At 41.5% G+C, this 16,694-nt stretch overlaps 1 protein-coding gene across 5 annotated transcripts in view; it reads right to left on the bottom strand.

Moving 5' to 3' along the window:
• The window catches only part of SRD5A2 (steroid-5-alpha-reductase, alpha polypeptide 2 (3-oxo-5 alpha-steroid delta 4-dehydrogenase alpha 2)), a 49,643-nt gene extending 41,514 nt beyond the window's left edge, over positions 1–8,129 (bottom strand). For all 5 annotated transcript variants that reach the window (XR_824317.1, XM_010829808.1, XM_010829805.1 and 2 more), the window contains exon 1: positions 7,798–8,129. Coding sequence is in view for 4 of the 5 variants with exons in the window: in XM_010829808.1 (XP_010828110.1) it covers positions 7,798–8,078 (281 nt within the window). In the remaining variant the exon portion in view is untranslated. The remainder of the gene's footprint in view (positions 1–7,797) is intronic.
• Between the last annotated feature and the right edge of the window lie 8,565 nt (positions 8,130–16,694).

Raw genomic sequence — 16,694 nt, forward strand, 5'->3', positions numbered from 1 at the left:
TGAGTGAACTCCAGGAGATGGTGATGGACAGGGAGGCCTGGCGTGCTACGATTCATGGGGTTGCAAAGAGTCGGACACGACTGAGCGACTGAACTGAACTGAACTGAATGACTAATGTGATATGAGATCACATTACGTGATGTGAGATGTGAGATTGTATGTGTATGTATGTGTGTATGGATGTGAGAGTTGGACTATAAAGAAAGCTGAGCACTGAAGAATTGATGCTTTTGAACTGTGGTGTCAGAGAAGACTCTGGAGAGTCCCTTGGACTGCAAGGAGATCCAACCAGTCCATCCTAAAGGAAATCAGTCCTGAACATTCATTGGAAGGACTGATGCTAGAGCTGAAACTCCAATATTTTGGCCACCTGATGCAAAGAACTGAATCACTGGAAAAGACTCTGATGCTGGGAAAAATTGAAGGCAGGAGGAAAAGGGGACCACAGAGGACAAGATGGGTGGATGGCATTACCAACTCAAAGGACATGAGTTTGAGTAAACTCCGGGAGCTAGCAATGGACAGGGAGGCCTGGTGTGCCGCAGTCCATGGGGTTGCAAACAATCGGACACGACTGAGTGACTGAACTGAACTGAACTGAATGACTAATGATGTTGAGCATCTTTCCCTGTTTTTATTTGCCATTCATATGCTTTCTTTAGTAAAGTATCTGTTCATATCATGAGGTGCAGGAGCAATTTCATTAGAGAAAGAAAAGTATTTTTAACAACTGGTACTGGAACAATGGGCTATCCATATGTAAAAGAAAGAATTTTGATCCATATTTCTAACCCTATCTAAAAATTAACTCAAAATAGGTCATAGACAAAAATGTAGAACCTGAAGCAATAAATATTTTATAAGAAAATAAGAGAAAATCTATGTGACCTTAGACTAGATAAAGGTTTCTTAGATCTAATTGCATGAAAAGAAATAGAAAAACTGGACTTCATCAAAATTAAAAACCTCTGTTTTTCAAAAGATACAGTTAAGAGAATGAAAAAAGATAACTCATGCAGACCAGGAGAAACTAATTGCAAAGCACGTATTTGGTAAAGAACTTGTATCTAGGATATATAAGAATTTTCAAAATTCAATAACAAGAAAACAAAGGACCTAACACACTAGTATTTAGATTTGTTTATCAGATAGGGAACTTTTAGTAAGTAAAGAACACTCACTGGGAGACTGAAGTGAGACCAAGCGCTGCTGTTGAAAGAGGACAGATAGAGGCAGCAGCGAGAAACAAAGAATGCATGCAGAAAAGGATTTGGGATTTTTCATTGTCAAATAGGAAAACTGTCAAAAGCAAATGGCCTTACTTTCTTCACAGTAACTTTTAGGATCAGCCTTGACAACATGAAGTAAGTATAACGGGAGAATCTTGAAAATGGTCAAGAACTGATTTAAGGCTTGGATAGTAGGATCAGATATTATGGCATGATAAAAGAGAGATTTGATATTAAAAAGAGGAGAAGTATTCTAAGATGGAGCACACATGGCGCATAGGGCAATTTTAAGTCCTAGGCTACCAAACAGCCCCCTTTCCCTGACTGAACGCCTCATTCCCACTCACAAAGCTGGGAATAGACCATCATTTGAGGACCAGCTAAGTGCTTGCTCATCACTCCCCTTCACTCCCACCAATCACCACAATCAGGCAGAGCGCAGTTATTTGTGAAACCACATTAATAACAGCAATTGTTTCAAGGACAAAATGAGATAACTGATATAAAACACACAACATAATTCCAGGAACACCCGGAGCTCAATAAATGTTGGTTTCTCCCTCCTTTATCCCCCTTCCATAACCAAAGGGAAGGCAAATTGCACTGCTGGCCCCAGTTCAGAGGGTTTTAAACTTTAGAGCTCCTATGCTAAGCTGAGTCTCCTCAAAGGCTGTTGGGTTGAGTGCAGCAACTTTTTCAACATCTTGAATCCAGCCTTTGATATCCCCATTGCCATATGTGGCAAGGAGTCAAAAAGCAAAATGGGAAGTGCTCCAGATTCCAGGACCAAGTTGCCAGGCTCTGGCAAAAATCAATAGGTAGACAATTTTCATGGTCTATCTGGTAACAGAAAACATTCTTGTTGCCCTCGTGCTTACTGAGAGCCCTTCAGTTGAGTATCCCTCCTGGCCTTTCCACTCCCCCTCACGTATTTCCCCTCAGGAAAGGAGGAATAAATGATAAATTTGAAAGCAGGACCTCTCAAGGAATGTTTGCAGCTCAGGCCTTCTCTCAATCTGCTGTCTTTCCAGAACAGGCAGTACTGCGTAAGGCCTGTGGTATTCAGCCATCGTTGTTGCTGAGTGTTTCTGAGGGGCAGTGTTAGGATCCAAAATGAAAACTATGTTGCCCCAAACCAGCTTTACCACTAATAAGGGTGGTAATTTGTCTCTAGTTGCCTCATTCCTGGGTCTCTTAGTTGATTATGAACTTGGGTGGGGAAGAGGGGTGTCATTATTTATCGGGCTTCCTCAAAACCCACTCACCCATCTGCACACTCAGACAGGCACCAGAGACCTCAGCACATTCAGTAGCGTGACCATGGTCCACATGTCGCTTAATTTGCGTTTTCCCACCTGTCCTGGACCTCTCACACTGACATTGCTACCACCAAGCTTTCACACCAGATGGAGCGTCAGACACACCATGATGTGTTTTCCGGCCTTCCTCCTGGAGGGCAAGGACCAGCTATTGTACTTCTTTTGTGTGTTCTCCCTAGGGCCTAGCACAGTTCTGAGCACGTGGAACTCTGATAAAGAATTGGGAGACCCAAGTTCAAGCCCCACTCTGCCCCTTCCTCACCATGTAACTTCATACACATCACTTCACCAACAGGGATCACCGTTTCCTTATCATGATTGTTCTTTTTAAGTGACATTAAGTTAGACTTTAAATGAGTAAGGAGTTGGTCCCTTCTTCAATGTGGTAAAAGTGGTCAAGATCTCTAAAACTTGTTTACATCTCTGGCAAACATAGCTGTGTATGTTTCAGATGTGCTTATGAGGTCATCCCATTTAGAATGTAAACTCCAAGACTCTTACTATTTCCCACAAAGGTTCAAATAAAAGACTCAGAACCCAGGAATCCTCAGAAAATGAGATTTACTACCAAATTCCTATTAAAAGGTAGCAGAATTTTCCTAGACCATGTCCACTGCTTTTATACAGGATTTAACACAATTTTATGATAGAATTTAACAGAGAACTAAATGTAAAGCTATGCTACTCATGGTTTTCTTAAGGAAGGACTGGCAAAATATGACCCACAGCCCAAATACAGCCCACTACCTGTTTTTGTAAATAAAGTTTTACTAGAACATTACCACACTCACTTCTCTACATACTGTCTGTGTTTTCATGCTACAATCGCAGAGTTGAGTACCTACTCTAGCAGAGATTGTATGACTGCAAAGCCTAAAATAGCTACTATCTAGCTTTTATACAGAAAAAGCTTGCTTTTAAAGATCCCCCATTTTAAAGAATCTCTCAGTTAATCTTAATTGATCCAAATTATGCCTCATGAATGTCCTTAACACATGATTAATTGACCACAGGAATTCAGTTTATTCCACGCGGGCCTTTCTGCTCAGTGTGTAAGAAGAGAGATTTGTTAAGATGATTTCCAATGTCCACATTAATCATCGTTCTGATTTCAGCCAATAACTAATTTCCTTCACAAGGTTTGATTACTTCTGAATATTTGAGACCTATGCAGGTCATGAGATTGGAGAAGCACTGACAGGGCACAGGAGACTCAAGTTCCAGTCCCTTCTTTGCCCCTAATTGACTAAACTCTGTGGTGGTCTGCTTCTATAAAATGAGGAGCCTGGACAGATGTGACATTTCTTTAAAACAGAGAATTATGATCAAGTGTGTGAAGTGCCTCATGGAAGGCCACCCTGGCTGCTATGAAAGCCCAAGGAATGGTACCACATCTTGATTTACAAAAGGAGAAAGGACTCAGAGAAGGCTTCTTGGAGGAAGTGATGATCTGAGTCTTGAAGGATGGAGGATTCATGCTCTGGAGGATGAACTGAGCAATCAAGCAAAAAGACCTCTTACTGAAGCCATCGTTGTACTTGGCTGAATAGAAAACATCATTAGTTTCAACATCTAAACTACAGAAAAGTTCTCTTCAAATTCAAATAGATTCTAATGTGTGCATTACCCTCTGCTTCTGGATGTGCCTCATGGAAGGTCAAACTGCCATCAACTTTTTACAAAATGGTCACCTTTTTTTGAAAAGAGATTTTTCTTTTTCATCTAAGCACCAAGGTCACACCCAAGTCTTGAAAAAACTTCAGCTTCCCCCAGGCTTAGGTGGTGTGATGACTATTGCATGGAACACCATGGCAAGTTGAGAAAATGATCAATCAGGGAGTAGGGGTAAAGTATCGTTCCAGGCTACAATCAAGGTCAACAAGAGGTGAGAAAATTCTGACTTTAAACAACTTTAGACATGGGATTAGGCAACATGCTTACACAGCAGTCATTTCCACGTAGCTAAACCATCCAAATATCTACAACAATAGATTGTGAAGGGAAGAGAATGATCTGAGTTGACCTAGCCATGCAATCTCAGCAATGATTCCTAAGTAATTGCTTGCTCTCCCACATTTCTGACTGCCTTTACTGATGTCAGAAGAAGAGTTCATTCACGCATTCAACAAATTTTAGTGAGTACCAGCTATGTACTGGCACTTTCTACACCAAGACACAACCTAAACAAATGAGACAAACACCTATGCCCTTGTGAAATTCACATTCTAGTATGTCATCCTTGTATGGAGAAATGTACAAAGAGTTTCACCTTCTATCCTATGGGACATATTGCTTTCTGAATAGTCCCCAAAGGACATTTTGCAGAAGAGTCTAAGCCACAGATAAACCAGCCTTCTTGTGAACACTTCTCCCTCCATCATATTCTCTGTGTCACAGCTAGGTACAGGACAGGATAAAACCAAGGCAGTCTGGAGCTTTTTTTTTTTTTAATGTGCCCTCACTATCAACCCAAATGACTTCTAAAACTTAAAGCCAAAATGCTCATATCTTTGAACCACTTCTGGGAATCCTGGCTAAGAGAATGGTCCTGACTTCTGAAAAAATATTAGATGCAAAAATGTACATCATAGCCTTATTTAGCCTAGGCTAGGCAAAAAGACAAATTGTCCCATTTAATTAAAAAAATTATTTAAATTATTTCAAAAACTATAAATTAATGGATAGGTAAATTATTGTTTTTAGGATAAGTGAAATAACAAGCAACCACTAAGATGATATTTACAAAGATTCTATGATAATGTGGGAAATTTTTATTATGAACAGTACTCAGGTAGAACTAAAATCTATATATATTCAATATAGCAAGCATGTGTAAAAATCTACCAATAAAAATTAAAGCCTTGATGGAAATGTCCCAAAACATTAACAGTTAATGTACTCAGGTGCTGAAATTATCGCAATTTTTCTACTTTTGTACTTTCCATAATTTCTATAGTAAACATTCATTATTTTTATAACTTAAAAAATAACTTTAAACCTAAACATAGTTTTTTAAAGGGCAAGAACAAGACAGCAAGAACAAATATAAAACAGTTTATCGTGGTAGCTAAGAGCCTGAGATCTGGATTCAAACTCCATGGATCTAAATCCTAGGTCCCTGGTTACTGTATGACCTTGGGCAAGTTATTTAATCATTTTTTTGGCCCCAGTTTCCCACCTGGAAAATGGAGGTGATAATAGAACTTCCTTAATGGGCTGGTATGAGGATTATAGATAACTCAAATAGTGTTTGGAGTAACCCCTTGTAAGCACTCAAAATGATAACAGATTCAATAGTCCAGCAGACTCAAACAAAGAGTTCACACAAGGGGAATGATGTACAAAACATCACATCTTCATTCCTTAGGGACAACTCATTCACCCAAAGTTGTGTTTTCAGTGGGAATTTTCCTGCAGGCAGACTTAGTCCCCAGATCCTTTACTTACATTTTAAATTTCCCCTGAATAAGATGAACAGTATGTCGATATTCATTTTATGTGTAATTACTTCCTTGGTTCTTTTAATGTACTTGTCATAATTTATTAAGGAAAAGTACTTTTTGGCTTTAAAAACAAGTCTAAAATTCTTTGTTAAAAGGATTGTCAGAAAACACTAATCTTTACTGCAAGATGAAATGAACTCATAAAAATATTGTTTATGGTGCTAAAAGTAACTTTCTGATAAAAATCACATTTTTTCTGTTAAATATGCTTTCAGAAAACAAGCGAAATCAAAAGCTGGTCTCTAACCTTCTGCATCTAATGTCTTTCTTTCTGTGTAAATTAAACAACTCAAATCTGGGTAAAATAAAATCCAGAAAGGACAACCATTTATAAAATGGTTGCTTGGCAATAATTATTAAAAGAGTGAGAATTCAGTTAAAATTGCATAAATATCAAATCTTAACCCATAAAAAAGATCCAGAGGATAAGAAGAGGTTATAAGAAAAGACAGTTTAAAACTTGTTATTCGACACTTCCTTTTCCCAAAATGAGGCATCACTTTCCCCTCATGATACATTATGAGAGAGGATGATGCCTTTCAGCTTTGAGACAAATTGTTTACCCTAATGCCTAGATTTCCTTGATTTCCTTGATTTTTTGATCCCATAAATTCTCTATTCAAAAAAGGCTGTGCTTCTGTTCCAGTTCTTGGTTTGGTTTGGCAACTTTTCTCTGTCTATGAATTGTTTTCTCCTTGCAGAGTATCTACCCGTTTAACATGGTGGGAAGGTCTTGAGCCACGGAGTTTCGCAGGCTTAGATTTTAATTTGGCTGGGCACTAGCTGTATCATCTTCATTCAGCCACTTAACCTTAAACAGCCTCAGTTCCTTTGTCTATAAAATGGGCACAGTAAATGCATATCTCACAAGGTTACGACTGGGCTAAATGGGACTGCAGGTGGCAAATGACTAGGCATGGTGGGCAACTGAATCAAGCGCTTGTTCCTTCCCCTATGAGTCTCTTTTGAGCAGTCTTTCTCCAAATTCTGAAATCCCTTGGTTTCTTTCCTTCTTTCCGTCTCAGACCAGAAGGCAAATTTCTCCTGAACTTGGGATTTTTTTCATTCAGAAGAGCATTTGGGCTCTAAGTTAACTTCAACTCATTAACACTTATGTACCAGGGGAACATGAAACGAGTTGGTGGTGAGCGCGGTCCCTTTTCCGTGGGCCAGGAGAAGTGGGACTCTTCCTCAGGCCCGGGGGTTCCCATTGCATTCTCTTTCCCATCATTTAAGTTTGGCTCTGCCCATCTCCCTGCCGAGATAAGTTGATCCAGAGCCTCTGAGCTACATGCCAATACTTGGGCTCCCTCAAGACCTCAAAACCAGCCGCCCCGCACCCTGTAAAGAAAAGGTGAAGAAGGAATGAGAAGGGGAGATGGGCAAGACGCCACAGGTGACACGGGATCGCGCGGAATCGGAGAGGTTACCGCTGGGCCAACAGCTTTCCAGTCGCCTCCCGCCCCGCTCTTCCCCCAGCGAAGTCAAAGGATTCGAAGCAGACCTGAGAAGCGCTCGGAGCCGTGGAGAGCGCAGGCGGCGTCTGCCCGCGATCGCTTCTCCACTAGTCTGCGTCCCGCCCGCAGCCCCGGCGCTGTCAGATGCTCCCCTGGCCCGGCACTCCACGCTCCTTACAGCCGCCCGCACCTCCCCCCTGCGATCCTCCAGGCGCCCCGCGCGCTGCGCTCCTGGACGCCGGGAGCCTGGAGGTGCGCTCCACTCCGCGCCCTCAAAGGAAAACGCTACCTGTGAAAGTAATGTGCGCAGAAGAGGCCCAGAAGCACAGTCGCAGGCGGACCCCGGAGAGAGCTGGGCTGCCCGGCGAGTATCCCCGCGGGCACCGCGAAGGAGGGCAGCTCCTGCAGGAACCAGGCGGCGCGGGCGGGCAGACGGATAGCCACCGGCATCAAGTTCTCCGAGTACTTCCCGTAGCCGGAGGGCTCCGCGAGGTACAGGACCAGTGCCCCCAGGGCGGCCAAAGTGGCACTGCCTGCAAGCACCGGACTCTGCTGGCAGCGAACAGACATTGCGCCGTGTTCCCTGCCAGTGGCCGCTAGCAGCGCAGAAGAGAGCGAGGCCCCCACGGTCCCTTTATGGAGAGCTAGACGCCACCCCGCGTCCGCCCCTTCGGCCTTGACTCCCGCCCCTGCATCCTACCTCCCATCCCGGTGCGGTCAGCCCTGGCTAGGCTCGCAGCGATGCCCCTTTCGCAAGGCTGGCACTTTGGAAGCAGCCAGACGGAGAATGGACGAAGGCTTTCGTGGAGCCAACGTCGTGTCCCGGGCCCTTCCATTAGCCCATATTAGCGCCTTCGCCCGCGCGCGCTCCCTCTCCATCGCCTGCCACCCTTCTCAGCGCCCTTCGAAGATTTGTTCTTCACCCATCGACCTCTGAAGTTGCAACTTCTGAGACTAGGAAATAAGAGAAAAGCACAGGTACGATTTAGCCAGGGTGATTCTGCGGCCGTAACACACTGTGTGGTCGCCACGCAACCCCCACCCACTGACCATCAGCACCAGGGTCTCCCCAGCCCGTCCTGTTCCGTGTGCTCCTTCGCTCTTCTCCTGCTTCCACTCAGCCCTGCATCCTTCCTTCGACTCTGGGCCCAGCATCCGGGCACTTCCTGCATCCCCCAGGCTTTCTGAATCCCGGAGCCGCGTTCCTTGGTTAGTGACCCTTCCGCACCGTCTTGCCCCCAGCGAGTTACCAGCCTCTCCCCATCCCTACTGCCTCCGCGGTCTTTCTGCATGAAAGAGGCTAGTCTCTCATCTAACATGGATGAATCGAGTTCCACATAATGTTCCCATTCGAAGGGCAACTGCGCTCTGAACTCCTAAGACGCATTTCTTTCCCTATCTCCCTTCTGTTTGCCGCGCTTCTCTCATCCTTCACCCTTTCCTTCATTATCTGTTTCTTCTTCCCTTCTCTGAGAATTTCCTGGGGGTCCAGTGGTTAGGACTGTGCAGTTGCATTGCAGGGGACAAGACTTTGATCCCTGGTTGGGAAACTAAATCCAGCATGCCACTGGGCATGGTCAAAAAATAAAAATATATCTTTTTCCCATCTCTGATTCCATACCCAGGCTTCCTTGACTGCATTCTTCATCTGCTTTGTGCCCCTTTTTTCCTCTTCTTTCTTTAACCCAGTTTCCTCCACCCAGGGTGGCCTCCTCTTCCCACCTACTGTTTATCTTCTTGTCTTCTTGTCCCACCTGCCTTGATTGCTTCATCCCTATTAATTTTCTCCTCTTGTCCCTACTTCAGGCTCCACCCCAATCTTTCCTTTTCCCTCTATCCACTTTCTTGGGTGCTTTCTTAATCCTTCTCCCTTTGCGCCCACTAACTGCCTTTCAGGAGCCCCATTCATATTTCTCCATCCACTCCTGCCATTTCCTACCAGGTATTCCAGTGAAAGGTACACAGTGTTTCAACTGCTCAGTTTGAGGCTGTTTCCTGATTCCTGGTGTATGGTAATGCTTTAATGTGACAAGGAGCCCTCTACTTGCTGAAGAGGTGTTTATCACTTTCCTGTTAGGTTAAAAATTAAATTGTAAATATGCTGCAGTTTCAGTTGATCACCATGTAGGTGATTATACCTGAAGCACCCATTATACCTGAAGCACTCTCCATGGAGTGACCAGACGTCAGCTCTCACAGCTACCTAGAGTTGTGTCTGCATTGGCTTTCCAGATCCAGTTCCAGATTCCTCATTTACTACCTTCTAGTTTAGAAGACTCAAACCTAGATCTCCAGCAAAGACTGGAGCTTCTCATCTGCATTTCCTCCTTGCTGGACAACTCCACTTGGACTTCCTTCAGAGACCTCAAATTCCACCCTACCCGAAAATAAACTCATTTATCTTCCCCTCCACTCTCCTCCATCCACACCCAGATCCTCCCTGTGTGTTCTCAGTTTCCTCTTGTCTGTTCAGTATAGCTGGAGCCTCCCTGGAGGCTGGCTTGCAGACTGGGAAACTAGATTTCTTGGTACCATACCATATCAGGATAATAGGTAATGTGACATTTCAAACCCAATTGGATGGAATACTTTTTTTTTTAATGAAATTTCTCCTGTCTCAATTCTCCCTCTTACAGCTTTGCCCAATTTTGGTCCTCATCATCTTTTTCCACTACTGTATCAGTCAGCTTCTGCTGCATAACAAACTGTTGTAAGAAGTCAATTATCTTCAGATCATGCATGTGGGAGTCCGATGGAGGTCAGGTGTTCTAGGCTAAGCTAGGCTGATCTTAACTATGCTCACTCATTCATCTGTGTTGCAACTGAGAGAGGCCTGCTCCAGGCTGGGTTTGGATGGAGAACCTTAGCTGAGACAGCTCTGTTCCACATGGCTCTCGTCCTAGCATGAGTGAGCTAGCCCCATCACATCTATACAATCTCAATAACAGAAGCATAAAACGACAAGAAACACACAAGACCTCTTGAGGCTCAGGCCAAAAGCTAGTACACTCTTACTTTCTACTTGTTCTATTGTCCAGATCAAGTCACATGATGGATTCCAAGGTCAGAGTAGGAGAGTATTGCAGTTACACTGCAAAGGACAGGGATATGGGGAGAGGCAGAGTGGAACCAATGATGTAACTGCTCCATATTACATGCATAAAGTGCCTAAATTAGAAATAGACAACTTGATTGATTTGCACAGCCTGAATACATTCTTGCAACCAGCACCTAAATCAGGAAATTGATTACTAGCATAGCAGAAGCTCCCCTCAGGCCTCCTCACATCCCCCCTCAGAATAACCACCACCCTGACTTGTATCACCATAATTATTTATGCCAGCTTTTGAAACTTACATAGTCATACAGCATTTACTTTTTGTGTGTTTTAGTGGTACTGAAGATTTCTTTTAACCCGGCAGACACGGAAATGACCATCATGAAGGAAGTTTATACTCACAGACCCCTAGAATTGGGAGACACAGCAAGCCACACAACACCACACAGGGGAGAATCAGGATCAGTCAGGAGGCAGAGGGAGTGAGAGGAAAATGTGGACAAGATCTTTTATTGTGGTTTCTGCAGGAAGGAAAGGACAGGGTTAGGTAAGTAGGTTTAGGATTGGCTAGTTTAAATATTTTCCATGTGCTCTTGATTGGAGGGGCTAATTCTAGTTGTCTGGTACCTGGCACTGGGGTGATTAGGACAGGGGAATAATGGTCCAGAGTATGAGAGCTTGATGTAAGAGGCAATTGGGGTATGGCTGGTGTGTGTGTCAGAGAAAGAAAGAGAAATCACCTGGAAAATTCAGCAGTGATCCCAGAAGGTCATGCTTTAGTGATAGAATTAATTTATTTTTAAAGTGAAGACCACATTCCTAACAAAATGTTAAATCACTTCCCCAAAAAGATCAAGATGAGTCACAAGTAATTTAACAAGGTCCAACAGACGCTTACTCCTTGGAAGAAAAGTTATGACCAACCTAGATAGCATATTGAAAAGCAGAGACATTACTTTGCCAACAAAGGTCCATCTAGTCAAGGCTATGGTTTTTCCAGTAGTCATGTATGGATGAGAGAGTTGGACTGTGAAGAAAGCTGAGTGTTGAAGAATTGATGCTTTTGACTTGTGGTGTTGGAGAAGACTCTTGAGAGTCCCTTGGACTGCAAGGAGATCCAGCCAGTCCATTCTGAAGGAGATCAGCCCTGGGTGTTCTTTGGAAGGAATGATGCTAAAGCTGAAACTCCAGTACTTTGTCCACCTCATGCGAACAGTTGACTCATTGGAAAAGACTCTGATGCTGGGAGGGATTGGGGGCAGGAGGAAAAGGGGACGACAGAGGATGAGATGGCTGGATGGCATCACCGACTCAATGGACATGAGTTTGAGTGAACTCCAGGAGATGGTGATGGACAGGGAGGCCTGGCATGCAGCAATTCATGGGGTCGCAAAGAGTCGGACACGACTGAGCAACTGAACTGAACTGAACCCTCTTTAAAGGAAGATAGTGAAAACAGACAGGTAACAGTGTAGACTTCACAATGTTCAGCATCCCCCAAGTTGCTAGACATGTTGTGTTGACTTCCAACTCCAGCTACTCAAGTTGAGCCAAACTTCATAGGTTTAGGACACAGTCCTCCACAAGACTGCCCTCACTTCAGACACAAGTAAGTTCAGGGGTCTTCAGACCACAATACTTCTGAACAACTCACCACAAATATGAGGGTTCCCACTAATCCTTCAGGTTTAATAATTCACTAGAGCAACTCACAGAACTCAGGAAAGCACTATATTGATGATTACAGCTTTACTATAGCCAGAAGACATAAATCAGAACCAGTCAAAAGAAGAGATTATGTCAGGGGGAGGGGGTCTCAACATGAAGTTTTCTTGTCCTCTCCCCATGGAGTCAGGATCTACTGCCTTCTCAGTACAGCAGTGTGTAACAATATGCAGTGTCTTGCCTACCAAGAAAGCTCATCCAAGCTTTGGTGTCCATATTTTTTATTAAGGTTTCATTCACAATCAGTTGAATCATTGGCCAGGTGACTGGACTCAATTTGCAGCCTCCTTCGCTCCTCAGGGGTCAGGCTGATATGTGGCTCAAAATGCTAACCCTCTAATCACACTGTTGGTCATTCTGGCATAGCCAGCCCTCATTCTGAGTCATCTACTTAGTATAAACTATTAGGGCCTCCATTAATAGCAAAGATACTCCTATTACTCAGGAAACTCCAAGGATTTAGAGGCCACTTTCCAAAATGGGGAAAGACCAACCAAATTCTTCATCCCAAGGGTTTAGAGGTTATCCACAAGTGGCTAGCATAAAGATTCGATCACGCTTTGGATAAATTTAATTCTTCACCACACATATGTCAAGAAGCAAAAAGAGTGTGTCACATAACCAAGAAGAAAACCAGTCAATAGAAACAGACCTACCAATGAGAGATATTGGATTAACAGACAAATACTCTAAAATACCTATTTTAAGTGTACTCAGTATGCTTAAGGATTTCTTAAATGAGCATAATGAGATTAATGGAAAATATAAGAATGGAATTTATATTAATAACAATGAAAAAAGTTTGAAGTGAAAAATTCCCTGGGTGTGATTGATCATAGGTTAGATGTTTCACAACAAAAGATTAATGAATTTGAAGACTTTGTAATAAAAACTATCTAAAAGAAAGCACACAGAGAAAACTATATTGGGGTTGTAGGGAGAGGAGGAAATAAATGGAGATTCGGTGGCCTGTGGGACAATATCAAAAAGTCTAACATATATGTAATAGAATCCCATAAAAAGAAGAGAGACAGAAAAAAATTGAAGAAACAATATTTGAAGACTTTCCAGATTTGATTAGAACTCCATCTTACAGATTTAAGAACCTTGATAAACCTCAACCAAGATGAACACATGCACTCAAATCACACAAGGTATATCATAATCAAATGTCTGAGAACCAGTCATATAGGGGAAACTCTTAAAAGTAGCCAGAAGAAAGGACATATAGGAACAAAGGCAATAAGTACAACAGATTTCTCAGAAAACACGCAGGCCAGAAGACATTTAAAGTGCGGAAAGAAAATTTTTTAAATCAAGAATTTCATATCCAACGAAGATATCCTTCAAAAATGAAGATAAGGAGATTTGCTGCCAGACATCATGATGGGCTAATATTCACACACACACAGCAGAAAGCAATGATAAAAACCTAAGAGGAAAAACTACCTGAAGTTACTGGAGAACAAACAGCAGCAGACAGATACTGATGGGGCGTTTGTGTTCACACGGAAGGGGGATGTGGACAGCTATAGGCGTAATTTCCTCCTCTATGAGACTCTTAGCCTGGACTAAGTGCAATTTGACGAGTCTACAGAGCAGCAACGAGGACATGTGGGAAAAAAACATACCATATTCCTGGGAAGCAAAGAGCCAGAGAGGGAATTCACAAATTCTGTCTACTGCATCTGCACACATGAAGAACAGACTCAAAGCAATTCAGCTGAAGACAAAAGTTCTGAATGGAGGCAGAAGAAATGAAGTTTGAAGTTCAAGCCCAACCAAGGAAATCACTATCTAAAACAAAGGGAATGATATTCATAAGAGAAAAATAATAGAACCCATAATCTCTACAATGTAACAGACAAGGACAAGAGAGACAGATGGGGACATTAAAAGTAGGCAAAGAAATCATGGCTGATATATTTCCAAATTTGATAAAACAGAAATAATGCTGTAAAAATCATAGGAATGCAGATACCTTTTTGATATCCAGTGTCACACTTTTAGTATATATACCCCAAAGTGGGAGTGCTAGATCTTATGACAGTTCTGTTTTTAATTTTTGAGGAACCTCCATACAGTTTTCCATAGTAGCTGAATTTAATTTACACTCCCAGTAACAGTGTACAAGGGTTCCCTTTTCTCCTCATCTTTGCCAACACTTATGACCTCTTTTCTTCTTGATGATAACCATTCTAGCAGGTGTGAGGTCGTATCTCATCATAGTTTTGATTTTCTTTTCCTTGATGGTTAGTGATGTTGAGCATGTTCTCATTTGTCTATTAGCCATTTGTATTTCTTTTTGCAAAAATTTCTATTTGATTGCTCTGTCCATTCTTTAATTGAGTTGTCTGTTGCTGTTGTCATCATCATTAAGATGTGTGAGTTCTTTATATATTTTGGATATTAACCTCTTGCCCAATATATGAGCTGCATATATTTTCTCCATTCCATATGTTTTCTTCATTTTGTTGATTGGTCCCTTTACTGTGCAGAAGACTTTTTGTTTGATGTAGTCCCATTTGTTAAATTTTTTCTCTGTTGCTTGTGCTTTGGATGTCATATCAAAAAAAAATAATTGCCAGGATTCATGTCAAGAAGCTTCTTCCCTGTTTTCTTTTAGGAATTATGGCATCAGGTCTTATGTTATAGTCCTTAACCCACTGCAAGTTAATTTTTGAGTAGTATAATAAAGGTGTCCAATTTAATTTTTCTGCATTTCCAGCTTTCCCAGTACCACTTATTAAAGAGACTGTCCCTTACCAATTGAGTACTCTCTCCCTTGCTAAATATCAGTTGATTGTATATACAGAGGATTATTTCTGGGCCTGCTGTTGCATTCCATTGGTCTGTCTATTTTAACACCCATACATACTGTTTGAAATATTGTATATTTGTATTATAGTTTGATTTTCAACAAAAGTTACCAAAGCTATTCAATAGAGAAAATGGTGCTGGAAAGTTGGATCTTTCTATGGAAAAAATAAACCTCAACTCTTCCCTTATATTATATAGAAAATCAACTTTTAAAATAGATTATAGATCTAAATGTTTGAGTTAAAACTAATAAAATTCTAGAAGAGAACACAGCATAAAATCTTTGTGACATTGAGTTAGATAAAGATTTCTTAAACGAGACACTCTAAAAAGTGAAGTATAAAAGAAAAATTATAAATATCAACTTCATCAAGTTTAAAAACTTTTTCCTTTTTCCAAAGATCCAGTTAAGAAGACTAAATGGCAAGCCAAACACTTGGAAAACATTTTTACCACACATATATTCAACAAAGGAATTGTATCCAGAGTATGTAAATAACTTTTACAATTCAATCATTAGATGACATAAAGCACAATTAAAATGGGCAAAATATTTTAATAGACATTTCACAAAGAAGATCTACTAATACCCAATAAACACATGAAAATATGCTCAACATTATTAGTCATCAGAAAGATGTAAGCTAAAACACAATGTGATACTACCACATTCCCACAAGAGTGGTTACAATTTAAAAGAGTGAAAGTTCTAAGTGTTGACAAGGATGTGCAACAACTTGAAATCTCACACATTGAGGTGTGAAATAGCACAACCACTTTGGAAAACAGTATATAGTACCTTATAAAGTTAAACACACATTTATCATGTGATCCAGTAATTCCTCTCATTTAAGTATTTACCCAAGAAGAAAGGAAACACAAGTCCACACAAAACATGTAATTGAATGCTTAAAGCAACATTGTTCATTATAGGCCAAAACTGGAAGCAACTCAAATGCTCACCAACAGGTGAATGAATTAAAAAAAAATTGTGGTATAGCTATACTTTGGACCACTATTCATCAATGCAAAGGAAACATATATACAATAATGTGGGTGAATCTCAAAAACATTAGCCAAAAAGTCACACAAAATGTTAGGTATCAGGTATCTAGTAGGGAGGAGAGTGAGATTTGGGGGAGGATAAATGCATATGCAGTCTGGGGTCCTGTCTCTTGTCTTCATAGCAGCCCCCACTGTAATACTAGCAATCTTCTCTCTTCTGAATGTTGCTTATAAAAACAAGCTCTGGCACTGTAATTGAAAGAGGGAAGACTTGAAGTATTTTTGCTCCCCCACCTTATTCTGGGTAAGCCAGTTCAATCCAAGAGAAAAGTATTAGTTAGTCTAATAGGGTTACAGGTCAAGGTTGTGTTCTCCAAGGAAACTTTACCAATGAAACTAATATTTTGATTTTTTGTTGTTATTATAGAGCTTTATGAGAAATGGAGTTTTAAAAGGCAGATTATAAAGATGGTAACGATAACCCTGTATACAAGACAGCAAAAGAGACACTGATGTATAGAACAGTCTTATGGACTTTGTGGGAGAGGGAGAGGGTGGGAAGATTTGGGAGAATGGCA

The sequence above is a fragment of the Bison bison genome, unplaced genomic scaffold (assembly GCF_000754665.1).
Source record: "Bison bison bison isolate TAMUID 2011002044 unplaced genomic scaffold, Bison_UMD1.0 scf7180017864508, whole genome shotgun sequence".
NCBI lineage: Eukaryota > Metazoa > Chordata > Mammalia > Artiodactyla > Bovidae > Bison > Bison bison.